The sequence below is a fragment of the Meriones unguiculatus genome, chromosome 7, assembly GCF_030254825.1.
Source record: "Meriones unguiculatus strain TT.TT164.6M chromosome 7, Bangor_MerUng_6.1, whole genome shotgun sequence".
Taxonomy (NCBI): domain Eukaryota; kingdom Metazoa; phylum Chordata; class Mammalia; order Rodentia; family Muridae; genus Meriones; species Meriones unguiculatus.
In genome coordinates this window covers 4,761,788-4,789,253 of record NC_083355.1, presented here as the reverse complement: position 1 = coordinate 4,789,253, position 27,466 = coordinate 4,761,788, and the positions used below count along the sequence as shown (strand labels likewise).

Here is a 27,466-nt window from a genome sequence, read left to right as displayed (position 1 = left end):
ACTACCACTAGTACTCCACAGTTCCCCATCCCCTCAAAAGTAAACAACTGTAATTTCTTAAAAAAAAAAAAAAAAAGTGAGGCTATTGCCTTAAAACACCATCCTTGGTCAATCAGAACAAGAACTGAGTGGACAATCAGTAGTATCCTTGTTACCAGAAACAGTTGCATGCTCTTTGCTTTCATTCCATGGTGTGTACAGGGGACAAATGGGAAGAGCAGGTAGAGATTCTTGAGTGGTTAGACATCATAAGGAAGGCCTTACGGCAATAAGCAACCTGAATAGAGGCCCAAGGGCAGGTGAGGCCTTTGTAGGCATCTGACTGTATCTAGAGGCCCCAAGAAACATGAAACAGTTCTAAGATTATTATTATTATTTTTTTTTTTTTTGTATCACTGGTTGTTCTGACTAGAAAAAAAAATGGATCAGTGGGAATCCACACAGGGAAACAGGCGAAGCAGGTGATTTCAGCCTGGAGGGATAGTGGCGTGATAAAAATGAAGGGGCACCTAAAAGGAACAGTGGCTGGGAAAGCAAAGAAGTGGCTCAGAGCCGGAGTAAGTCACAGGTATTGATGTTCTTGCTGGCATTTCGTGACCACAGGAGGCAGGAAATTGGGGGGAGAGGGGACATGATACCAAGCTGTGGAAGATGAGCTCTCAGCACAGTTAGGTGAAGATACAGAGTAACTGTGACTAAGTAGTTATGGTCAACAAAAAAATTTCTTAGAGGCTAGGGCTTGTAGGTCAATGAACAAATATTTTTCTAACATGCTGAAGGCCTTTCTTTGGGTTCAATCCCCATCCCTACAGAGAAAGTGACAGAACTGAGCACATTTAAAAGCCAATAGAAAGGGGGGGTGTAGAGAAGAGTGTGGATGCAAATAGAGAGGTCCCTCTCTTTGTTAGGGAAGATGACCCACACTGCAACCTATGGAAGAGGTAAAGGGCAAGTGCCCAGCCAGGCCATCTCAGTGACAAAGAGCTTGAGGGCACCAATACTAGCCATGAGGGGAAAAAAATGTATGAGAGCAGAAATGTGATGTCTGTGTAGAGAATGGGACAGATGCTGACTGCTCAAAGGGCTGCCGGCAGTGATGTACCCAATAATGAATAGAATGGTCATTTACCCACATGGGGCCTACTCTGAGTAAGGCAGTGTTTGTGCTAGAGTCACGGAAGGTAGCAAAACAGCCAAGCCCCTGCCCTGTGGGGCCTACAGGCCAGTGAGGGCCAAACCAGGTGAAGTCTGTATGTGACATGAGAGAGGGTGATGGCAGGAGAGCTCAAGGAGGCCGTGCCATGGATAAGTATGAAACCCGGGCATTGAGCATCTGCTGGGCTTCATTGTGAGCATTCTGCAGCTGGGGTAGGAGGAGTGTCCCTGGTATGCTCATTTACATGTCACTACCCTGCGCATTCTCCCTGGCATGTCTGCTACGCTTGACATTTGACTACACCTTCTAATATCACCTACCACAGAGGAATCCTGGATGGGTCTGCATGCACTTGCTTGTCCCTGAATGAAAGGTCTAAGTAACAGATTGTACCTAGACTCAGAAATATTCCCAGTTGGGATATTTTTCTGTAAATCAGCATTTTTAGTAAAAAAGATAGTACTGTCTGTCAGAAGCCTGAAAGGTAAGACACATGTTGTCATGTGGCTCCTTTCTACTAGAATGAAGGGCTGTGTTCCCACTCACACACTTGCAGCAGCCCAGAGCGCCTCAGCACTAGGACTTTGAGCACTAGACAAAAGTTCCCAGTTACAGGGCTCGGGAGGCAGAGGCAGGAGAATCTCTAACTTTGGGGCCAATCAGGTCCACATAGTGAGCTCCAGGACAGCTGGAATTACATAGTGAAACCCTGTCTCTAAAAGGGGGAGGGGGCACCACTATGGCTCTCATAGCATAAGTAGGTACCACCATATATGTTCATGATGCATGCAGCTGTATGTAAATGTACACACATGCACATGGAGACTGGAGGACAACCTCTCGTCATCCTAAAGAACACCTAAGAGAGGCAGTGACTTGTTGGCCTAGAGCTTACCAATTTGTCTAGATTGGATCTTCCTGTCTTTCCAGTGCTGGGATTACAAGAGCTCACCGTTTAACTATGTTTTACCAACACATACATGACTACCAAATTTAAAAGCAGAGAAAGTATTAAGACTACTCCTTCCAAGAGAGGAATTTGCTTTCCAGTCCCTGTGTCCCCTCCAACTTCTGGGATCTGCACATTCTTAGAGTTACAGCAGTATCATAGAGGCTGCTGTGAGTTTGAGACCATTAACAAAGACAAAATTATGTTGTTTGTTTGTTTGTTTGTTTCCATCTGGTCAGCCCCTATATAGAAATGGCCAGGTTTAGTGTGTGGTATAGCAGGTGACAGTGTCATTACAATATCACTCTCTTCTTCTCCCGCTGGAACAGCATGGCCACGCTTTGCCCCACACTGCCTGTGATATTCCGATCTTGGCCCTAAAGCAAGCCACCTAAGAATCGCAAGTAATGAGACCCTGTGTATTTGCAAGCTTGTTAGGTGATGCTGTGCTTTAACCCCAGAGAAGTAACAAACAGGATTCCACACAGACTGCTGGCTGACAGCCACAGCAGCTGCCAAGCTGGGTCAGACAGGCTGGGGCACAAGATTTTCATGGCTCTGCTGAGATCTTTCATTCTAGAAAAAAAGCTTTCATTTTTAGTGGTTGACCAAGTTTTTGCTATTGATAAACTTGGTGTTTTGTAGATATTTTTCTGCTTTGCTGTTGACCTCTCCTGGTTTTCTGTAATTCCTGTTGATATCAGAGTGTGGATGTAAGATGGTTTTTAAATTGCTAGTCATTAACAGGGAAGTATTAATTGCTCCTGTCTTAGAAAAATACAGTTTCTTCATTAACATAATTTTGTGTGTTTAGTCTTACGGGGGTAAATGTTATAAGGTAGTTTTGCCCTGTTTTACATTTTATCAGTTTTCTGGGAGTCTCCATGAAACCTTGTGTCTATTAGGGGATTCTTTGTAGTTTGACTAACTTGGCTGTTTTGGACCTAATCCAGTCCCAGCCCCACCGTGGGGTTAGAACAGCAGTAAGAGCCTGAAGAAGTGTCCCTGTGCGTGGTATTTCATCAGATTCCCAATTTCTTGTGGAGTGCGCACAAGCTATGCTAACACAGTATGCCAAGTCACTGAACTGTACTGCACTTCACAGTGTTTTCTCCTGGTGACAGTACCTAATTGCTTATCAGTCAGGCTGGCTGTCAGAACCTGGGGCTGTTACATCGTCCTGGAACCAGGATGCTGCTTTGCAGAAGGACTCTTCTGCTAGTGGGAAGTGGCTGAGAACAAGAAAGAGTAAAGGCAGTGTTTATTTGTTGCTAAGGGGTTAAAGCAGATTCTGAAGAATGCCAGGCAGCCTCATTATCTAGTATACTTGGAGATGGGTGTTCTAGGGCAGGAAATTACTTGCGGACACACAGGAAGCAGCAGTAAATAACAACATAACTGTTCAGGGTCCAGGTCCTCAGTGTAGCTACATCTCAGAGTGCAGCTGTGAGTCCTGGATTGGGTTAGGTTTTGTTTTGCTGGTATAGGTATGGGTATATTGATTTCTTGGTGGTTGTTTTGGGTATAATACAGGCTGGCCTTGAACCTGCAGAGATCTTCCTGCCTCCACTCCAGTGTTGGAATTACAGGCTGTCACCACTATGCCTGGCTGTTTGTTTCATCCCTGAGCATTTTAGTTTCACCTAAGTGGTCTGATCAGTTTTGGAGGACCAATTGGTGTTGGAAGAAAGGTACATGTGGAAGGCAGCATAAAGCTGATCTAAGCAAGATCAGTGAACTCCATGGGCTTATGGAAACCGAGCTGTTGCCAACACTGAAGTCTCACTCTGTCACACTTCTCCTGGACCCTGTAGACGTGGTACCAGAGCAAAACATTAGCTCCATGTGAAAGTCTTCAAGTCTGAGCAAGGGGGGAGCTCTCTTGAGCTTATTCAAGAGTACTGCATCTTGCTGACAGCCTGTGCTTACTTCCTCGGGTCACCTGAGGTAGCTGAAGCAGGTGTGAGGCCACTCATCAGGAGGCTGTGGTCAGGAAAGGCTGAATCTAACTGCAAGCTTGACTTTGCATTTGGGTTCCCTGGTACTTGTTCCAAACCACACTTTTCAGACACAAATATTATAAGGTTCTATAAAGACTGGGCTTATGTGAGTTAATCATGGAAAAGGCTTCTGCCTAGGTCAGTGATTGGTGATTTTATAAGTCTTAAGAGGAGCAAAAGCAGGGCTGAAGAGATGGCTCAGAGGTTAAGAGTACTGGCTCATCATTATAGATGGCTAACAACCATCTATAATGAGATATGGTGCCCTCTTCTGGCTTGCAGGCAGAACACTATAAATAATAAATAAATCTTAAAAGGAAAAAAAAGCAAAAGCTAGAGAACAGTGTCCTTGCTTCAAGCTTCAAGACCTCCATCCTAGAAACTTTCTTTACTGTTCTTCAGTGTGAATCAGTATGACACTGTGACAGCTCTGCTCTTTTAACACAGTGACTCTAAAATTAGCTTCCACGAGCCAGCCAGAGATGTTCCATTTTCAGCAATAGTTTTTAACAGAAAAGCGATTTGAATTATTTGTACTTTCGTGGATATGGGTATGATGGGAGGATTTTGCTTTCCTGTATTTTGTAGGGCGATGGAGATTGGTGGATCTGCTACAGAAGTGGGAAGGGTGCCTAAATATGAAAGCCTGTGACCACCATACACAGGCTTCCACTTCAGGGCCTTCATTTAAAAGTGAATGGTTAACAGCACAGTTTGGAAATACTGTGTAGTCCCCAGAAATCCCATGAAGGCAAACATAGACACAGACATACATAGACACAGAAGAAGAAAAACTGTTTTTGCAAGAAAAAAAAAAAAGAGATAATATTTGGATGTTTCAGGGGGACTGTTTGTTTGGGTTTCTGGTGGGTGGGTGGGAGGTGATTTTGGATGCATAGGATGAAATGACAAGAGCCTCATGGGTGTTGCGACCTATCCCACTGAGCTTCCTCCTTCAGGCCTGAGGACAGTTTTCCTCATTTTAATATCAATGTTTTAGATGCAAATAAAGAAAGGTTGGTCGTCCTGATCAATCCAACTTTTTAACCAAAAGATGTCGGGATTACTGTAGCAATAACACTTAAGGGGTGGACATTATTTTAATGCTGTGCACTTAAAATTATTGTCTATAAGTGCTTGCTCTGCCCCAGAATTTAGTATGTTTCAGTTTGTGACGTTTCTTTTAAAGGCTAAACCCTGGGTCTGTGTGAAGGTTGCCAGAGATGAGCCCAGGAAAAGCTTGCTTGGTTTGCGAGTCAGCAAGTATTCTTCCACTTGTCCTCAAGGCTTTGAAATGTGAAACTGGCGAATCTTTTGTTATATACAAATGTTTTGTAGGATTTTCTATTGATTTTTAACAGGAACCAAACTTTCTACAAAAATAGATTAAGTGATTACTATGGTCTGACTATTCTTAGTTTTAACTTAATTAATCTGTTATATCTTGTAAAATGGCCTTCAGAGACATAGAATGGAGGAATGCCAGATCAGGAGAGTCACTGCTCTCTCAGCTGCTGACTCGTTACTTTTCTGCTGGTTGGTTATCATAACACATTGTCAGCTGTGAGAATTTTGTTCATTTAATTGCCCCTTAAGTTTGTAAAATGCTTCCCAGTTCTGGTTACTGCTTTCTGAGTAATTACTGGGAGCAGTTGCCAGCAGTAACTGATTGGTATAACTTACCTAGTTATTGTTGACAGTTTGCTTAAACCGTTGCTCCACAGAGAGCTTGTAATTTAAATGATTCATGCCTCTATGACCTTGTCATTAATCAGGGTACTGATGAGAAAAAATATCATGGGAATCAATTCTATACTATTGTTAGTAAGAAAATTAACAACTTACACAATTGAGATAATAATAGCATGCTGAGGTCAGACAGTTTAAAACTGGCCATATCCTGTGTTCTCTTCCCTCCAGGTATCTCCAAGCTAGTGTACTCTGGAGTGTGCAGGTACTAGGCCCTGCCCTTATCACTGTCAGCAGAGGCAGGGCTCCTTGGAAATGCAGAGTGATGAGGGTTTGAGGTGATTTGGAATGTGACAGCATGACTTCTCAGTTTCACTTGCATTCTCCCCCTTTCTCAGTTTCATCGGGCTGGGGAGAAATGCCCAGTGTCCACACCAAGGCTGAGAACTCATGGGGAGAGCCATCTTCCCCTTCCACCCTGGTCGACAATGGCACAGCAGCATGGGGGAAGCCTCCCAGTAGTAGCAGTGGATGGGATCATCCTGCTGAGCCAGTGGTGCCATTTGGAAGAGCCAGCGCTCCTGCTGCTGCCCCAGCCCTGTGCAAACCAGGTAAGCAAGACCATCTGTGCCCAGAGAACAGTTAGGAGACGGTTCATGGGGCTGGGGGATAAACCAACAAGTACAGTTATTTGTTTTGCAAGTAAAAGTCCTGAGTCCAAATCTCCAGCACTTAAATAAGAAGCCAGCCAGGCTACATACCTGTAACCCCAGCATGGCAGAACAGAGACAGGTGCATCCTGGGAGCTCCCTGGCCAGCTAGCATATCCAAAATGTCTAGCTTCAGATTTATTGGGAGAACATGTCTTAAGGAAATGAGCTAGGAAGTGATAGACACCTGACACATTCCTTTGCCCTTCACATGCACACACATAGGGTGTGAATCCATAGATTTATGTGCATGTAACATACATGTACACACACAAAATCATTTATATGTGTTACACACGTGAACAAAGTAAATAAAATACTTTTGAGTATTCTGTTTACAGGGGTATTTTTCAATGAATTTTAGAACATACTTTTTCATTTTTTCTTTCTTCCTTTCTTATTTTACAGAGGGTTTGTGTGTGTGTTTGTGTGTGTGTGTGTGCGCACACTCGCACATGTGCACGAACCCTATCTGGCCTAGAACTCTGTAGACCATGCTAGCCTCAAACTCAGAGACCCACCTGTCTTTGCCTCCTGGGACTTTGCTGGGATTAAAGGCATGCACCAAAACCCAGTTGAGCATGCTTTTCTTTTAAACACAATTTTTTAATTTAGCTTTTGGAGGGGAGTGATGCTGGAAATTGAAGCTGATACCTTAGCATGCTAAGTGTTAGAATGCTTTTCCTCGGTACCTTTAAACATACAATTTAAACCTTAAACCAAGACTGTAAAGCAGTATTTGTATTTATTTTTCAAAGAAGAACATGTATTTTGATTAAGTTCCTATATGCTGGGGTGTGATAGTGCACACCTTTAATACCAGCTCTCCGGAGGCAGACACAGGAAGATCTCTGTGAGTTCTAGGCCAGCCATAGCTACATATTCAGGCCCTGTCTCAAAATAAAAAAAAAAATAAAACCCACAGAAGATTCGTTTTTATGACATCCAGAATGCTCTAAAATTTGGTACTTTTAAACAACATGACACTCCCAAGTAGAAAATGCTACATTTAACTTCATGTGTTGTATCACAGTTCTAGGCAGACTAAAATGTACATTGCAACCAGTCCTGATGAGACCTGATAAGCTAGGGTCAGATGGAAGGGGAGGAAGACCTCCCCTATCAGTGGACTTTGAGAGGGGCAGGAAGGAGATGAGGGAGGGAGGGAGGGTGGGATTGGGAGGAAATGAGGGAGGGGGCTACAGCTGGGATACAAAGTAAATAAACCAACATTAAAATTTTTTTAAAGGTAAATTGTAACTATATGGACATGGAAAAGCTAAAATAAAAATTCTGTAAAAGAAAAAAAATGTAAAAACCGTGTATAAGGAAGTTAAAATATTAATAAAAAAAAAAAAGAAGAACCTTATTTCTTACAGCTCTGGAGACTGGGGTACTCCTGAGCATGGTAGCACATCTGGGGAAACCACCACACAGCACTTAAAACTACTATATAAAATCACCAGGCTGAGCCTGGCGTGCTATCATACGCCTTCCATCTCAGCAGAAGCATGAGGAGTTGACGCCGATCTGGTCTATACAGTGAGGTCTAGGGCAGCCGTGCAGCTAAGGCTATGTAGCGAAAGTCTGAAACAACACTGTTATTAATAACTATTGTTGGTATTACTGCCGCCACCACCAGGCTGTTGGCTCAGTGGCAGAGTACTTGACTGGCTTGTCTGGGGTCCTGATAACACAAACACACACAGTCTTTAAGTTCCCTTCATGTGGCTGGGTAGTTGCCTAGCTTGAACAGACTCTACCCAAACTCAGCCCCTAGAACTGCAGATAATAAATAAAATTTTCTTTAGGCAATACATATAAATTATATATGAAATATAAATTACTTTCTGGTTTCTGATATATCTTAGTCTGAAATCTGAAACATTGTGGTACCAAGCATTATAGTGATAAACCTTCAACCATGTGAAACATCTTATACCCACCCACATCAATTCTTTTCACCAAACAAGTTGAGTAAGTGATGGCATTGGTTTCTTCTTGGAATTAGGTTTTGAAACTATAGTAATGGGACATTTCTTGTTTTGCTTTTATCTTGAAAATAAAATTATGTTTTGGGTATTCATATCTGTACCTAAAAGCACGGAGCAAAGGTGAGCACAGGCTGCAGCCTGATAGTAGAGCAGATTTGCTTAGTGTTTTGTAAGGCCCTGGGTTACACTTCTGTTCTGAAAGAGAACTGTGGTGGGTTATTAATATTATTGATTTACCTTTTAGTTAAGGAGTGGTTATTCCTAAACCTGCTGTATACCCAAATCATCACACAGAAACTAGGATTTTTTTAATTAACCTAGAGCACAATGCTGGGCAATAGTTACTCCGTCCTAAACCTCCAAGCCCACATAGTTTCCTACCATTCAGATTTCACCCATTATGCTTGCTTTTAGTCATATCTTAGGTCCGGTTCATCTCCCCTTGTGGTTCAAAGTCCTATTCTGCCCATCTCTCTCCTCTCCTTCCTTCACTTCCCTCTCTTCCCTCCAGACCAGGATATCCCACCCTATTCTATTCTCTCCATTGTACAGCATTGGCTGGTTGTTTTATTGACAATACAGAGAACAAATGGTGCCATCTTTACACAAACTTGAGACAGGTGATGCTTAGAATAAACATCACAATGCAATGTCTGATTGAAGCCAGATAGTAGGGTAAATTGTATACATTCCAAAAGAACATTATACCAACAAAGAACTATTCCATGGTTGCAATTGTTCTGCTTTTGTTATTTGTTGTTAGATGTGTGTCTTAGGCTGCTTGATTGATTAGTTGATTGATTGATTAATTAGTTGATTTATTTGAGGCAGATTCTCACTATATTGCCCTGGTTGGCCTGGAACTTAATCTGTAGATTGAGCTGGTCTCAAACTCACAGAGCTCCTGCTGTCTCTGCTTCCCAAGAGCTGACATTAAAGTACTTTGTCCTGATATCTAAAAGGGAACTTTCTCCTTTTTTTATTTTTATTTTTATTTTTATTTTTATTTTTATTTTTATTTTTATTGTAGACCAGGCTGGCCTCATATTCACAGAGATCCACCTAAATGCAACATTTTCTATTTTACTGCTTTGCTGAAAGTGGATATATGGTTCATATGGCCACTGTTATGGAAATTCTTATTCCATTCTTGTTAATTTTGGTTAAAAATCTAGAGAAAAAAATAAATTCTGGATGTCAAAATATGGGTGTTGTTTTGAGGCAGTCTATTACTTTTAGCTTTTGTTCTCAGACAAAATTGGATACAGAGAAGATTAGCATGGCCCCTGCGCAAGGATGACGTGCAAATTTGTGAAGCATTCCAAATTGTCAGTGTCCTCTTAAAAAAAAAAAAAAAAAGTTAGCCAGGTGTGGTGGTGTACACCTTTAGTCCAAGCACTCAGGAGGCAGAGGCAAGCAGATCTCTCTGTGAGTTTGAGGCCAGCCTGGTCTACAAGGCAAGTTCCAAGGGTAGCCAGGGATGTTATACAGAGAAACCCTGTCTCAAAAAAACAAAACAAGAAAACAAAAGATGTGTGTATATTTAATATGTTCATGAGTTTATATTTATGTTGAATGTATGCCAGATGTATGCAGGTGCCCTCTGAGAAAGACAGAGACAGAGAGAGAGAGAGAGATCCTGGAGGTGATTTTTAAATTGCAATTGTGAGTTTTGAGCTTGGATTCTGGGAACCAAACTCAGGTCCTCTAGAAGATCAGGAAGTGTTCCTAACTGTTGAGCTTCTCTCCAGCCTTTAACAACCTGCTTCCACGTGAGAAGAAAAACAATGAGAGGTAGCTTTGACACACACACAAAAAAAAAAAAACTAGTTTTTTTGTTTTGTTTTTTTAAGAGGAGAAAGAAAATTCGGTAGTCTCTTTGAGCACCCCCCCATCTTGAGTCCACGTTTGAGTGGCATTTTCATGCTATGAAGAGACTGCTACCTCCCCTGTAATCTCTCAGGACTTCTTTTAGAATACCAGTGTGTCCAACTGATGTGTGGTTTATGGAGGAAGTCTGAAACAGCACAGCTGGAGTTACGAAGAAAAACATTACACATGTATCTTATACCTGTCTAAGAGAAAAAAGAAAATAGCTAAAAGATAATATAGTCTCTGTTTTCCCTACCCCTCTTTTGTTATGGTGACACGGGGTTTCTTGTCAGGGAAGGTAAGTCTGACTAGTTCCTGTCTGCTGTCTTCCAGCTTCCAAATCTATGCAAGAAGGCTGGGGCAGTGGTGGGGACGAAATGAACCTGGGCACCAGCCAGTGGGAGGATGAGGACGGGGACATGTGGAATAATGCTGCCTCCCAAGAAAGCAGCTCCTCCTGCTCCTCCTGGGGCAATGCCTCAAAAAAAGGACTTCAGAAGGTAGGTGCTGCTGGGGAGGCCAGGAGGCCTGTCCTGTAGGCTAGGCAGGCCTAGTGCTTGCTGGGAAAGCAGAACTCCCTCTGGTAGTCTTGAGACTCTCATCTCTTCTATGCTACATTGGCAAGATCAAAACTATTTTCACGACTGGGCATGGTGGTGCATGCCTTTAATCCTAGTACTTGCAGGCCGATCTCTGTGAGTTTGAGGGTAGCCTGGTCTACAGAGTAAGTTCCGAAGCAGCCATGGCTACACAGAAACCCAGTCTCGTAAAACAAAAAAAAAAAAAAAACAAAACAAAACAACAAAAAAAAAACAACTGTTTTCATATTAACAAAAATTTGTCTTTTTTACTGAGGGGTGGTGGCACACCCCTTAAGCTCAAGCACTCTGGCAGAGACAGGCAGATCTCTGTGAGATTGAGGCCAGCCTGGTCTACAGAGCGAGCTCCAGGATAGCCAAGGCCACACAGAGAAACCCTGTCTTGAAAAATAAAATTCTTTTTCAAGTTTTTTGGGGGGAGTGAGGTAGTGTATGGACTACAACAAAATCATAAAAGCCGTATGTAACAGGTAACACCCTAATTAATTAAAGCCAGGAGACTATGAAGGAGAAGTTAGGGGGAATATCATTTACATCATAGAAAAAGCTGATCTCCCTGACATTTAAAAGTATCTAATAGTCCAAAGGAAAATGAGCAAAGAATGTAAAAATGATGAGGTGATGGGAAGAGAATGCAAGCTGCTGTCCAGCATATAAGAGGACGGCTATCCCAATTCTCGGAAGGCCACTTGAACAAAAGGTGAGGTACTGTTTCTCATCTCAGACCCCCAGAAATCCAGACGTTGACTAGTCACCGCTAGTAGCTGGGCTGCTCAGCTGTCCTGGTGAGAGCAGGAAAGTAAATGAAGCCCATTGATGTGTCCCCTGGGCTGAGGGCACCAGCTCCCACTGCACCTGCTGGCAGTTGTGCACTCGTGCCTATTGACAGCACTGCCCTTGCCATGGGCACTTGTAGTTCTGTAGTGACATAGTTGTCGTCAGACATGAAAGTGAGTGTGCTTTAGTGCCTCAGCCAGTTAGAATCTGTCTACACATCCTACTGGTCTTAGATGCCTACTGTGAGGAGCGAAACACTTGATCTATTCTTACAAAGATACCAACGATGTTGTCTAGTGAAAAGGCAAAGTAGAGAGAACAGTATGGCGCACAGGCCACCAATTTGTAGGAAGATGAAAGGGGAAATCATTGTGTGCACATGCAGCAGCTTCCATACACTGTGCCACATTTTCTCTCTGGATATAGAGATAAGAATCTTCAAAGAAAGACTTCTTGGAGAGATCAGGATCTGAACAGACAGGATAGTGTGGAGGACTTTTTCACTTTATCTCTTTTGTAATTTAGAATTATGAATTTATTGTGATTTTTTTAAAGTTTTTTTTAAAAGCTTTTATTAAGCACCAAGCAGAACCTAAAACTGAAATCAGCCTGTCTGTTGATAAGAGGTAGAAATGATTGCAGATACGAAGAGAAGTTGTTTTGCAGTGAGGCTGGGCGATCCGGTTGCCACAGGACCTGAAATCTGAGAGTAGTAAACAATAGAAATAGGGTCTGGGCCTGGCAGGCCTTCCAGGTGAGCTGCCTGCCAGGGCTCAGAATGCCTCCTGGCTTTACCGCAGGCCCGAGGGGAGAGAGTGTGGTGCACAGCTGTAATCCCATGCTTGGGCAGTGAAGACTGAAGGGTCAGGAGTTCAGATTCATCCTCTGCTATAAAGCAAGTTTAAAACCAGCCTAGGCTGCTTGAGACCCTGTCTCAACAGGAAGAGAGGGAGGGAAGAAAACAGAGGGAAAGGAAATGAGGAAAGAGGAAAGCAAACATGCTGAAGAGGATTCTTCAAAAGAAGAGTGGGTTTTTTAGTGTGGTTTTTGTTTGGTCTTAGATGCCTGGTTCTTGTAGCACCCTTTGTGCCCCTGCCCCTGGGCTGTCCTTTGTCTGTGGTTGCCTTTCTCCTCTCTTTAACATCTTCCTTCATGTTCCTTTCCTCTCACCTAAGGCCAGAGTATGGATAAGGACGGAAAGCTAGTAAAAGCAACAGGCTTACTCTAACTCTCCCATGTGGCTCTTTCATCTCATTGGAACAAGACAGCTGCATTTTGTCATTGTTGAAAATAAATCTTATACAAGGGCAAGACGCGTTGTCTTTGGTAAATGCCAGTGCTGAGCGTCAGAGGCATTCCTTGTGACCCACAGATATGATACTGTGATGACACAAGTAACTGTATAAAAAGAGAAACTGTTACCTGCTTTTTGTTAACCCATAAATGACACGCATTAACCAGCCTGCAAATGTACCCACAGTGTTACCTACCAGATGATGTGGGCCTTGGAGGAATAGCACAGTTCAGTGTTAATTCACTGATTCTGTAGTTGCAGTCACTGAGCTTGTCCTATCACCCTTTTCTTTCTCTCTTTCTTTTCTTTCTCTTTTTTCTTTTCTTTCTCTTTTTTCTTTTCTTTCTTTCTTTCTTTCTTTCTTTCTTTCTTTCTTTCTTTCTGAGTATGGGTGTTTGCACGAATACTCATTTCTAACTGCTTCTAACTGCTGAGGCATCTCTCTGGTTCATTTCTGTTTTGTTTTTGAATTGTTTTTTGTTTGTTTGTTTTTTGAGACAGGTTTTCTCTGTGTAGCTCTGGCTATCTATCCTAGAACTTGCTCTGTAAACTAGCTGGCCTTGAACTCAGAGATTCTTCCTGCTTGTGCCTCCTGAGTGCTGGCATTAAAGACGTGTGTCACTACCACCAGGTGCTGGCACCTATTTCTAAGACACGTTAAAAGTAACTCCTGGCCCATTCTGTTCCAGGGCATGAAGACACCTGGCAAGCAGGATGAGGCCTGGATCATGAGCCGGCTGATCAAACAACTCACAGACATGGGCTTCCCGGTAACTGGCATCCTGATGTTCCTGCCCCACTATTCACATGGACAACCCAAAAGCACTCCCTAGAGAGTCTGCTGTGTGATGAGGCAGAGATGCTTTGCAGATGAAGGCACTTATCTAATTCTTTGTTGAGTTCCATTTGGCCTGGTCCTTAAATACAGCAAAGAATCACACAATTCCATTAAGAATGCCTTTTCCTAAATAAAAGACTATGTATGACTTGTAATTTCCATAGACTTAGACAATTTCATATTTCCTTATGATTTATAATTAATTACAAGTGAGTTTCATTTCTTATGTAGTTAAGTGAAAAGATCCAGCAAGAAGCTGAGTACAGTTAAGCATCACAGCTCCCCACAGCAGCCTACCAAGTCGGATGACTCCCAGGTTCAAAGCTCAGGTGTCCCAGATGTCCCCTGAAGATACACCTCAGCCTCTCAGTTCTCAGGTCAGGTGATAGCAGCCAGAGAGCAGACTAGGCTCTTCACAATTCCCTGCCAAGTCCTTGCTCCTGTGTGCATCTATCACTCAGTCACTGTATACGTGCCTAAAACAGACAAGGTCCAGAATGGCCTCGCACCTTACGCTGGTACTGTGTATGCTAAGCAGGCCTATGGAACCTCGCCCTAGAAGGTCCAGAAAATATTGTAGTGGGCATCATAGCATGCTCCACCGCCAACAGCTTTGGTTTTCTTTCCTTTTTTTTTTTTTTTTTAATTTGTTTCGGATATTTAACTTATTTTTAAATTTATGTACATGTGTGTGAGCCTATATGAGTTTATGAGCCTACAAAGACCAGAAATGGATGCGGGATCACCTGGAACTGGAATTACATATGGCTATGAGCCACATTGTGGGTGTTGGAAACTGAACCCAAGTCCTCTGCAAAAGCAGTAAGCTCTGTTAACCTCTGAGCCATATCTCCAGCCCTTATTTTTATTTTTTGATTCATTAATTTGTTTATGTATGTGGTATTTGTCTGCTTTATATCTGTATCCCAGACGTGTGTGTCTGCTGCCTTCGGAGGTCAGACGGTCTTTTTAAGCTGGAGTCACATACTGTTGTGAGCTACCATGTTGGGGCTGGGAATCTACCCCAGGTCCTCTTGAAGAGCAGCCATGCCCTCGTGTGTATGCATGTGGGGGGGGGGGTTGTATGTTATGAATGTGGTGCCTGCAGAGGCCAGAGAACAACATGTCAGCTTTCTTGGGATTGCAGTTGCTGCAGGCATTGGTAAGCCACAGAGTGTGAAGCTGGGAACTGAACTGTGCTCCTTTGCAGGAATGGTTGTAGCTGTTACCTGCTGAGCCATTTCTCCAGCCCCTAGCAAGCAACTTTGATTTTCTTCAGAAGTTAGTCTGTTGACAGTTACCAGCATGAATCTGATCTGATTCCTTTTTCTTTCTTGGGCGAAAGTTTAAATGATAGAGGCTGGCATCAACAAAAGGTTGATGTTCCATATGTCCTGGCACTCAGTGGCAGATAAGACAGGGACCTGCATGTGGAGAGTCCACCCCTCTGCAGCTCTTCAGAATTGTCACTGCTCAGTGCTGTACAGAAAGCAGTGTCGGATGCTTACAGACTTCCTGGAACCCCACGCATTTCTAGGATTTTAAGTACAAGTTTTCTTCCTTTTTGAGACAAGATGTCACTGTGTAGAGACATTAGGTCTCAAATGCATAGAGAGCTGTCTGCTGAGATGAGCTACAGTGTCCAGCTAAATGCAAGTTCCTGACTCTCCCTTCTAGGCACAGTACAATAATTTTTAGTTAGCTACAAGTGTTTTCTGTCTACACGATATCATCTCTATAGCACTCAAAAGGCAAAGGCAGGGTCTACATATAGATAAGCCACCATGCCTGGTGAAACCTTATCTTTAAGATAAAAAGATAGTGTCTGACCTCAACAGAAGAAGAAAACATTTCCAGTTCCAAAAACTAATACTAGTAGCCGCTTCCTCTGCTGGAGTGCTGAGATGTTCAGGAATTACTCTGGTTGTCTGTCTCTGCACACTGCTAATAAGAGGTCTGCTTTGTCTCTCCCACCCCCAGAGAGAGCCAGCTGAAGAGGCCTTGAAGAGCAACAGTATGAACCTTGACCAGGCCATGAGTAAGTGATAGGGCATCTGTTCCCAGGTGTCTCTGGGGAAGTTTTGCTTTGTAGAACCATTTGCTTATAGTCATTGTTAAACTTGGAGGAGGGTAAACAAGTCAGGCTCAGGAAAAGAGCATCCACAGGACACACCACTCATATGGCAAGTGTCTAAGGACAGGTGAGCGATGGAGAGTAGTGGCCAGTGCCGTATTGGCAGTATATTTGCCTTTTGTTCCTTTTTTTGCTAGTACTTCAACAAATAAATGGATTGTGTTTAGCTCTTCTTGTTGTTCTGGCAAAAACAACTTAAAGGGAAGAACTATTTCTTTTGGCTGACAGTTTCAGAAAATTCAGTCCATAGTCATTGGCCCTTTGCACTTTGGCAAGAACCTCCTGGTGACAAGAACATGCGGTGAACAATCTTCTTCACTTCCTATAGAGAAATGCAGGAAGGGGTTTGGGAAAAATACAGCCCCAAGGACACACACTAGTGACCTGCTTTCCCCACTAGGCCCTGTCTATTTTACTATCTTCTAGTTATATCGTCATATTATGAATTCATAGAGGAAGTAATGCATTCCTCATCTTAGATTGTGTCTGAGACCACTCTCATGGACACACAGAGATTTGCTGTTCTAACGTAGGCTTTTCAATCCAGTACAGTTGACAGGTAAGATTAGCCTTGTTCATCTGCATTGTGTAGTGCTAACATCCCAGGCCCGCCTGAGCACGCCCATCCATTCTCGGCCTGCAACAGTCCGGCAGACACAGTGCCAGAAGTATCAGGGAACAAGTAACAAGTTCTTGAGCTACTGAAAAATTATTTTTGTAACAATTTTCTGTAAACTGTAGTTTATCTTTAGCTGGGTGTGGAAGAGTATGTCTTTAATCCCAACACTCAGGATACAGAAGCAAGCAGATCTCTGTGGAGGCCATCCATTTTCTAAAGCCAGTACTAGCATTACCTTAACCAATACAGAGCTCTCTTCTGGGTTGACCCCACGGAGGCCCCCACAAGCCTGTTAACCACACATATCCTTATTGTATGTGTTTCAGAACACTTTAACATGTTTTTGTAATAAAATGTGAATTAGTCAGAACATAGTGTCTTCTGACAGGGGGTAATGTGGTTGCAATTTTTTTGTACCCAGATTCCCAGCTGTACTGTCCATTATGCATATTTTAATTGTGTGTGTGCATGAAGTGTGTGTAGGCACATGTGTGGGGGTCAGAGGACAACTCCTGTGGAGTTAGTTTTCAGCTTCAACTTTTACTTGGATTCTGGGGATCAGACTGAGGTTACCAAACATGCAGAGTGAGCACCTTTGTTGCTGAGCCATACTGCAGTGTCAGTGCGCCTGCTTGTTTACCTGTCGGTAGCTCTAGTCATGCCTTGGATGTTGCCTTCAGCACCTCGTGTGCAGCTTCACCAGTGAAATCCTTTCCTCCTTGATTTCTCTGCTGGGATTTGCTAGTACCAACTCACAAGCCACAGTGATGCAGCTCACACCTGAAAGAAAATGACCTGGCACTGCAAGGCACAGCCAGCTTTCTTGCAGTAAGAATGCCACATAGCACTACATTAGGGGCCATTTTTAACTCCATAATCAACAGAAACCACACAGCTCTGGAGAATGTAGCACTAAATGCACCACAGACCCTTTTCATTGTACGGTCTAGTAAGAATGCAGAACACTGCTTTGTCTGATGTGAATTGCACATTTCTCAAAATGTGTTTTTGCCAATTGCACATTGGCAAAAGTGTTTTTACTAACTTACAGGGGTCCACAAGTGACAAGCTTAGGGGCCACATGAGCGAGTATAGAATCTATGTATGATGGGAACAGACAATAGTATGTTATGTAAAAATGCCAATACATGCTGTGCATACTGTAAGGCAGGGAAAACAAGAAGGTTGAAGCAGTGATGTCCAACTGCTTAGACTTTTGTAGTACAATTAAAGTAACCCAGACACAGCTCACTAGGCCAAAAGCTTCCCCCAAGAGGCAGTGAATGGACTGGCCATGAGTGGGGAGTTTTCTCAGGCCACGTCATTGGAAAGACCTTAGGATGATGGTGGCTTGGAGGAGGAAAGCAAGTTCATGAAGACCTGGGGAGCAGAGGAGTTCATCCCAAGAGAGAGGATGATGGATGGCTGAGCTCCCTAGGGGCTAGCAGAGAGCAGTGTGGCCATAATGGACAGGAGCAGCTTAAGCAGGGGCCCATCATAGGTGTGCAGGCAGGTCCTGGGGTGGGGGAGCAGCTCAGGCTCATGATGCCCCTGCTTCTTGCTAGCAGCCAGCGACATCCTTCTTCCCGAGGCCATTGCTGCCACCTATTCTGTGCTCATTTGTTTTCAGTGTTGCTCTGTATGTTGTCCCCCAGGTGCTCTGCTGGAAAAGAAGGTGGACATGGACAAACGTGGACTGGGAATGACCGACTACAATGGAATGGTCACCAAACCCCTCGGCTGCCGCCCACCAATCTCCAAAGAGTCTTCCATGGACCGCCCCACCTTCCTTGACAAGGTAGGGATCTAGGCAGCTATCTTAGTTCTGCCTCCAACAAAAAGACTTTTTATTTGAGGTGTGTCCTTAATGTAAGTCAGATGCAAAGTTTTGACGTTAAGTGGTTTTTACCTCTATTTTTCTAACGTGTAAGAATGTTTAATTAAAAAAAAAAAGTTTACCTCAGAGGTACTGTTGCATGCGTTACATACAGTATCACACGGAGTGGGAAATGCTGGAATTGAGCACTGACTCCTTGTTAGTGTGTGAACTTGACAGTTTTTCTGCTCAGCTATACAGTAAGCCAGAGTCAACACATTTTTCTCTCTTGCTTGGAATACTCAGTTCTTCCCATTGGAAATGATACATAGCAGCTTTAACCTTAGAAAAAGAGTGGTAAGCTGGGTGGTGGTGGTGCACACCTTTAATCCCAGCACTTGGTAGGCAGAGGCAGGCGGATTCTGAGTTCGAGGCCAGCCTGGTCTACGGAGTGGGTTCTAAGACACCCCAGGGCTACACAGAGAAATCGTCTCCAAAAAAAAAAAACAGTGGTGGGGTTTGGCACCTATGTCTAGCCGGCCCTTCTTGTCAGTGGCCACATTCAATACCTGTGAGAATCTCCCTACATGCGTTAAGTCCAGTCAAAGCTCTGTCCTCCATGAGTGTTTCATTGGAGGGTATCCCTTCTTCAGAGTGGTGGAACTCTAAAAAGAGAAAACATCATATTAATTCAACTTCAATACTGAAAATAAAACTGAAGCAAGAAAAGACAAAAAAAATTTAAAAAAAAAGGGGGCTTGGTAACACTAACCTGTAGTTCCCAGCTTCTCAAGAAACTGAGGCAGGGGAATCTGAAGTTCAACAGCCACATTATATTATGAACAAGACCCTGCCTCCAAGTAAAGGGAAAATTTCTGGGGATGTTAGCTAAGTGGTGGATTCCTTGCCTTCCATGCACTGGAGCTCAGACTCCATCCAAGTTCTGTTCCAGGAAGGGCCCCTGACACCTCAACAGGACGTGCTGCTCCCAGAGTCTCCTCATCTTCTGCACAGACAGACTAGCTGTGGCTTGTGTCAGGAGTACATTTCCACTAAAAATGATTTCTCTCAAGTTCCTCATGCGCGTTGTTCTCCTTCCACAGCCTCGAGTTGAGGGTTCTAGTTCTTCTTTTGTTTGCTGAATCTGGAAGTGCAGTTAGGAAGTGCAGAGTGGGCTCTCTGTAAAGTGTGGACTGACCTGCTGTAGGTTGTGCTGCTAGAGAAGAGGCTAGATTTGCAGAGCCTGGCACTTCGTGGAACCTCAGTACAACTGAAGTCAGTTGCATTTTCTTTTTACATACTCCCTAAGTAAGCGAAGGTGGAAGCTGGACTCCCTAAGGAGTTGTGCTCTTGGAATCTGCAGACTAGACTTGCTGCTGTGTCTGTCCCTTCCCCACACCAGCCAGGCCAGGGCAGTAGAGTGGGGAGAATGCTAGAAACTGAAGTATGTGCTTGTCAGTGTCTTAACAAAAGCAGCATCTTAATCCTGTTTCTCTCTTTCTTTTTTCCTCTTCCTTTTGCCCATGCCCTCCATTCCGTCATTATCCACACATTTTTTTTTTATCGTTCAATTTTTTAATCCATCCATCTCCTCGCCCCCCACTGTTTCCGTGGGAAACTGTTTGGTGCTCTGCGTGCTGGCGGACACTGCACACAGCTCACCCTTTCTTTCTCCAATCAGGATGGCGGCCTCGTGGAAGAGCCCACGACTTCACCGTTTTTGCCTTCCCCAAGCCTGAAGCTCCCCCTTTCCAACAGTGCACTCCCCAATCAGGCCCTGGGTGGGATTGCCTCAGGGCTGGGCATGCAAAACTTGAACTCTTCTAGACAGGTAAGGCTGTTGGGAAACAGCAGGCAGTGACCTGCATTTGTTCTCATGACTCTTCATACCCTTAGACAATAAACTACTATTTCAGTTTATACTGTGATCTTAGAATATAAGGGAATATGCAAAGCTACTGAAATCCTCTCAGAACTCCCCTTGAAGTGTTCATGGAAGCTCAAAACTGAGTGACAGTTCTTGATACTTAGCCGCACTATAGTATTGTTTCCAGGTTGTTTCTACACTGAACAAAAGTGGAGTATATTTGCTCTCTTCTCTGCACTCCATACTGACTTGCAGTGATTGAAGTGCTGGGGTGTTAGTAACTGGTCTTCACCATGAGGTCCCTCTCCCCAGAAACAGAAGGGACTTCTGTGAAATTTGCAGAGCCTCTTGCTGCTTTTCCCTTTCATGCTCTGTATGAGAGGTCCCAGGAAAGAACCTCAGAGACCTGAGAGCCTGTGAAGAGACTGAATGGTCCCTAGAGTGCCTGTGGTCCCTACAGGATTGTTGTGGACCTGTTGGCTCTTAGCAGCTCCTTGGTGAAGCTTAGCAGCAAGTTTGAACTCTAGTGTGTCAGCAGCACGGCATAGACTTACTTAGCAGGCTCTGCTGTTCATTGCCTCTCAGTTTTCCAACAGAGGTAAGCATTGTGCTCCAACCTGTCAGCCAGCTGGCTTGGGCCAGTGTGGAGAACACACCCAAGCATAGTGCTATATTGGATACCAGGTTAACTGATTGGACTTTGCTGACTGATTCAGCCTCAGGGTTTGTTGGAGTAACTGCCGAATTTCCCACTACACTATGACTTTTCTGCCTGCTCACCAGTGATCACCACACGCTCTCTCTGCCTGACTGCACACAGCCTTTGGGGAAGGAAATGTGTCACCCAGACCATAGGGTTGTTTGTTTGTTTGTTTGTTTGTTTGTTTGTTTTAAACCAAGGAGGTCATTTTTCTAAAAGATTTATTTATTTATACACATGAGCAATCTATCTGCATGTATGCCTACATGACAGAGAGGGCATCAGATCACATAGATGTGAGCCACCATGTGGTTGCTGGAAATTGAACTCAGGACCTCTGGAAGAGCAGAACAGTGCTCTTAACTGCTGAGCCATCTCTCCGGCCACCCAGACCATATCTTATTACTGTTATTTTTTAAACATTCTTAATTATCTCTTTAACTGTGGCAGCCTTGTTTGGGGACACTTTAAAACCCACTGTTAATGTGTGTGTCCTGCGATTTAAAATGGTAGGCAGCTCCGTAAGCTGACTTCTCTATCCTCCATAACCTGTAGAAGCAGCGTTCATCCAAAGTGCACTTAGGGACCAGGTTGAAGGGGCAGGAAACAATAGAAACCTTGACATTCATAGTAGGAAACCTATCACTTCACCCGTCCCCAGCCTGCCTACCCCACCTCCTAACAGCTGTTCTGTCTCCTACAGATCCCGAGTGGCAATCTGGGTGTGTTTGGCAATAGCGGAGCAGCACAAGCCAGGACCATGCAGCAGCCGCCAGTGCAGCCTCTTAATTCCTCCCAGCCCAGCCTCCGCGCTCAAGTGCCTCAGTTTCTATCCCCTCAGGTCTGACCCAATAAGCCTTACACACTGCTTGATATGGTGTTTATCTAGATCTGGCTTGAGGAAATTACTGTGATAAACCTGATAGTATTCCTACGTTATTGAGAATGAAAACAAGTGATTGCTATTGGTACAGAACATTAAGAAGACCACCAGGACAAGTGATACTTTAGTGAGACAGCAGTTGGAATTGTATGTAAGAGAGAGAGTGGGTGTAGGTGTGGGTGTGCGCGTGCATGTGTGTGTACCAGGCATGATGGCACATGCCTTTAATTTCAGCAATGGAGAGGCAGAGGCAGGCAGATCTCTGAGTTCAAGGCCAGCCTGGTCTGCAGAGTTCCAGGACAGCCAGGGCTACACAGAGAAATTCTGTCTCCATTGTGTATATGTGTGCTGCAGATTGGGGATTATGTTTAGTATTTATGAGCTGATCTTTTTTGCCTGGTAAGATATTTTTTTTGGGGGGGGGGGGGTTGTTTTACTGTTGTTTATGTCCTAGTTAGGGTTATCATTGCTATTATGAAACATGATGACCAAAGACAAGTTGGGGAAAAAAAGGGTCTATTTGGCTTTTGCTTCCAAATCACTGTTGATCATTAAAAGAAAATAAGACAGGACCCTGGAGACAGGAGCTGATGCAGAGGCCACGGAGGGTGCTGCTTACTTAAGTCTGTTCCCTGTGGCATGTTCAGCCTGCTCATGCAGGACCACCAGCCCAGGGCTGACCCCACCCACAGTGGGTTGAGTCCTCCGTCCCCACCAATCACTAATTTAGAAAATGCCCTCCAGTCTTGTCAACATGGAGGCTTTTTTTTTTTTCTCAACTCAGTCTCCTTCTTCTCTGATGGACTCTAGCTTGTATCAAGTTGACATGAAACTAGACAGCACTGTGTGTTTGTTCCTTTTTGAAAACCAGACGTGCTCTTTGTAGACCAGGCTGGTCTGACAGAGATCCATCTGCTTCTGCCTCCACCTTCCAAGTGCTGGGATTAATGGTGTGCATCAGGAATTTTGAGATGTGTGTGTGTGTTTTGGATTACATTATTTACTCTCTTCACTTTCCTCCCTCTACCTTTGCTTTCATTCACAGGTATGGCCTCTTACCTGTGAATGAGAGCAAAGATGAGAGTAGTAGGAGGGTCTCTGTGAATTCAAGACCAGCCAGGAGCAAGATCCTGTTTAAAAAAAAAAAAAAAATCACACAAATTTTTGGCCTCTTTTTCTTTGTTGTTGTTATTGGTTGGTGGTTGTGTATGTATGTGTGTGTGTAAAATCTTAATTTTATATAAATATAACCTGCTCATTTTCTATAATGTTACTTGTATGTGTGTTTTCAAGACTAACCATTTGGTATTGTATAACTAATTGTTGTATCTTTCCCTGGGGAAAACTTTTTCTTCTACTCTCAGCATTCCTTGTCTGTAGTTCTTTGTCTAAAGCTGAAGCCTCATGATCTTTCCCTTTGCACAGCAGCATGTCTGTTGTCCTTGTTCATATGTAGGCAGCCATGTTGATGAGGCTGCATGTGTGTAGTTGCTCTGACACTCTCAGAGACAGCCTCACACTGACACCAAACTTCTTGTTTGTCTGGCTCTTTCAACCTCCAGCCTCCTCTGCAGTGATCCCTGAGCCCTAGGTGCAGGAAGTACATTGCAGACATAGTAGTTGGGACTGTGCTCCACAGTTTAAGTTTTGATCCATTGTGCTTTTCTGTAATGGTCTTGAGTCTGTTGAAAAGAGACAGTCCACTGATGAGGGGTGAGGACTACACGCACTTGTGGTATGTGGGCAAATGTCTCTAGTTAGGAATTATGCTGATTTAGTAAAGTATAGGTTGTAGGTGCTCCAAGATTCATGACTTCACCAGTTCCGGGTGTTAGGCTGCAGGTTTGGGGACAAAGTCAAGAGGTCCCCGCCCTTCCCTTTTGACCAGTAGCCCACACTTGCAAAAGCTTTTGCAAGACACTGGACAAAGCCAGCTCCTAGCTCCAGATTCCAAAGTGACCTCTGGACCCAAGACCCACCTACAGGACCCTAAACTTACCAAGTAAAGCTGTAACCCCAGTACCTCACCATCACAATTGTCACTCCCTCCCTCTCCCCTTTAAGAAACTCCTACCCCAGCCCAGCCTTTCAACTTCACTGAGGCCCTCCTGTGAGGTTAGTGAACTCTCTGAGATCTGCCCTCAGTAAACCTACCTTTTTTACTCTGAATTTGACTCAGTTCAATTCGTTATGTTGGTGGAGAGGCCATTTACTGGGTAATTGGCTAGTTTCCAGTACCAGGCACAATTTTTCACTTGTTGAATGGGCCTTAAGTACACTTAGAGATTTGTTGGTGTCCACCAAGGTATGTGTGCCACTACTGTACCCTTAGGACTATCATGGCATTCTAAAGACTGATAGAGATTTTTTTTTTTATGTGCGTTGGTGTTTTGCCCACTTGCATGTCTATAAGGTGTCAGATCTTGGAGTTGTAGACAGTTGTGATCTGCCATACGGGTACTGGAAACTGAACCCAGGCCCTCTGTAAGAGCAGTCAGTGCTCTTAACCTCTGAGCCATCTCTCCAGCCCCCTGATAGAGAGTCTTAAAGGTTGAGCAGAAGTAAAGAAAGTAGCACTAGATCTATCAACTTTTTTCACATTGGCACTGTTTACTTATAGAACAATAATTTTAGCCTTTGGATTATTTTTAATTACTTAATGCTCTTTTTGTTTTTGTTTGTTATGACAGGGTTTCTCTGTGTATCTCTGGCTGTCCTGGAACTCTCTCTGTAGACTTGGATGGCCTTGAACCCACAGAGAGTTCACAGGAATGAACTCCACCTGCCTCTGCCTCCCACAGAATGACATTCTTTATCCCTCATTAAGAAAATTAGTAATCAGTTAGTTCATATTGATAATGTCTTGACCTGAGGTAACCAGTACTCTAGTCAATGTATAATCACGGGCCCCTGCCTGGAAAGAGTAAGAGTGCCCTGAAGCCCCACCTTACTATTACTCTGCTGACAGAGACAAGCTACTTTTATAAGACCACTATTACCAAAAAGATTCTTGGGATTTCTGAAGAACTCTATTTGTTTTAAAAGAGAGCATGCTAGTCCTTCAACTACCATCACTTGCAAAGTTAAATTTAAATTGCTGTGCAGTTTGTTGAAATGAGTAATAAGTAGCTTGTAGTTCTTAAGGCTGCAAGTCCAAGAGCAAGGATCCAGAAGGTTTGGTAATGTGGAGGGCTTATACATCCTAAAGGGCAACTTCTATACATCCAGAGGGTTGAGCAAAGCAGCAAGCTTCCCTGGGCATCATTGTTAATGGCACTAATCCCACTCAGGACAGAGCCCTCATAACCTAGTCACCTCCCCCAAATTCCCACCTCTGGTTGGTCAGTTAGTTAGTTAGTTAGTTAGTTAGTTAGTTTTAGGTATATGAGTGTTTTGCCTGCATGTGTACATGTGTACCATGTGTGTGCCTGATACAAAAAGAGGTCAGAAGAAGGTATCTAAAGCCTAGGAACTTGAGTTACTTACAGGTAGTTGTAAGCTACCCTGTGGCTACCGAGACTAAGAGCAAAAGTTACTTTAAACCACTGAGCCATCTCTCCATCCCCTGCCAAGATTCCCACTTCTTCTGACTCCCACATTTGTGAGTGTTTCAGCATAGGGAAATGGGGAACATATATCCTGTGCCTAGCGCATAGAAAGACGGTGTTGACATGTGAGAAACAATAGGTCTACACAGTGAGTTGAGATGGCTGGAACTTGGTAGAAAAATAGTTAAATGTATTAGGATGTAGAGACTCCTGTGGAGACTATCTGTACCTTCCTCCTGCTAAGGCAGCAGTTAGATGGATTAATATCTTGTCTCCTGCAGACCTTAGAGTTTCCCTTTAGCAGGACATAAAGTTACCTCTGATAAACAAGCCATGGAAAGCAAATATACAGCTAAAGTACTTAAAAGAAGAAATCTTCTAGAAACTGCCTTGGCATTGGTCGCTCTTGCCTGTAATCCCAGAATTCAGCAGGTAAAGGCAAAAGGATCAGGAGGAGTTCAAGGCCACACACTACATAGCCTGAACTACGTAAGATCCTGTCTCAAGAAAGAAAAAAAAATTATCTGTTTATGAAGACAGGGTTTCTCCATATAGATCTGAATGTCCTGGAACTCACTCAGCAAACCTGGCTGGCCTCAAACTGACATATCTGCCTGCCTCTGCCTCCCTAATGCTGGAATTAAAGGCATGTGACACCACACCCAACTGAAAAAAACAGTAGTTTAAAAAGAGTTTCTGTCTTCCATATTCTGACCATGTTAATTGCTAATGTTTAAATGTCCATAAAATATTCTAATGGCCTCTCAAGTTCAGCTGTCAATTAAGTAAAATTGTTAGTTAACCAGTTTGAGTACAGAAACAAAGGTACACAGACATAGAGATGGTGGTTAATAATATGTTTTCTATTCAATAGGTTCAAGCACAGCTTTTGCAGTTTGCAGCAAAAAACATTGGTCTCAGCCCTGCACTATTAACCTCGCCAATTAACCCTCAGCATATGACGATGTTGAACCAGCTCTATCAGCTGCAGCTGGTAAGTGGAATGGTTGCAGTCTAGAGCTAAGACCTCATCTCAGCAGCAGCAGAAACACCTAATAGGAGAAGCTGCTGTCACAGTTTTCCACATCAGACTGTGTCTTGTGACTGTTGATGAATTAGGAAGGTTTTTGCCCAAGGATATTGTTTCTAAGCTCTGCAGATGTCTTAGCCCCTTCCTGTTCATGGTCTCACAGATCTATAACCTGTCCCTTTGATCTCTCAGAGTTTCTCCTCTGAGCCACAGGACACAAAACACCGCATGGGTGAGTATTTTCTCACTTCTCCCAAGCGTGGTATATACAATACCATCGTGGGTCATAGAGGAGAAAAGTTGCTGCCATGCCAGAAGCACTTACTTTGGCCTCTTTCAAACTTAACCAACACAGAGCCTGAGTCAGAGAAAAGCCGCATGACCCGGGAGTTCTCAAAAGCTGTGTAATTTAACATACAGGAATTCTTAATTCTCAAGTTTCTGCTATTAAATGCGGTCATTGTTTCCCTGCCACATAGTGGATTCATCTCTACTCAAGTACCAGTGTGCCATTCCTTCTTCAGTATCTGCTCATCTGATCTGTATGCAAGTCTTTTTTTTTTTAATTTAATTTATTTATTTTTATTATTAGTTACATTCTATTAACTCTGTATCCAAGCTGTATCCCACTCCCTTATTCCCTCCCAATCCCACCTCCCTCCCTCATCTCCTCCCTGCCCCTTTCCAAGTCCACTTATTGGGGAGGACCTCCTCCCCTTTCATCTGACCCTGTTTTATCAGGTATCTTCAGGACTGGCTGCAAAGTCCTCCTCTGTGGCCTAGCAGGACTGCTCCTCCCTTGGGGGATGGGGAGGTCAAAGAGCCTGCCATTGAGTTCCTGTCAGAAATAGTCCTTGTTCCCCTCACTATTGGAAACCAATTGGTTACAGAGCTACCACGGGCTTCATCTGAGCAAAGGTTCTAGGTTATATCCTTACATGGTCCTTGGTGGAGTGTCAGTCTCAAAAAAGACCCCTGTGCCCAGATATAT

The 27,466-nt window shown here is 43.7% G+C and overlaps 1 protein-coding gene and 1 pseudogene across 4 annotated transcripts in view; both read left to right on the top strand.

Moving 5' to 3' along the window:
* Positions 1–27,466, top strand: part of Tnrc6c (trinucleotide repeat containing adaptor 6C) — a 116,068-nt gene that overhangs the window by 67,699 nt on the left and 20,903 nt on the right. For 2 of the 4 annotated variants that reach the window (XR_009592691.1, XM_060386317.1), the window contains exons 6-13: positions 6,193–6,405; positions 10,704–10,870; positions 13,730–13,810; positions 15,859–15,916; positions 18,287–18,429; positions 20,105–20,278; positions 21,718–21,855; positions 26,320–26,439. Coding sequence is in view for 3 of the 4 variants with exons in the window: in XM_060386317.1 (XP_060242300.1) it covers positions 6,193–6,405; positions 10,704–10,870; positions 13,730–13,810; positions 15,859–15,916; positions 18,287–18,429; positions 20,105–20,278; positions 21,718–21,855; positions 26,320–26,439 (1,094 nt within the window). In the remaining variant the exon portion in view is untranslated. The remainder of the gene's footprint in view (positions 1–6,192; positions 6,406–10,703; positions 10,871–13,729; positions 13,811–15,858; positions 15,917–18,286; positions 18,430–20,104; positions 20,279–21,717; positions 21,856–26,319; positions 26,440–27,466) is intronic. The other 2 variants (XM_060386318.1, XM_060386319.1) reach the window with 2 other exon arrangements.
* Positions 9,729–9,829, top strand: LOC132655493 (U6 spliceosomal RNA; annotated as a pseudogene).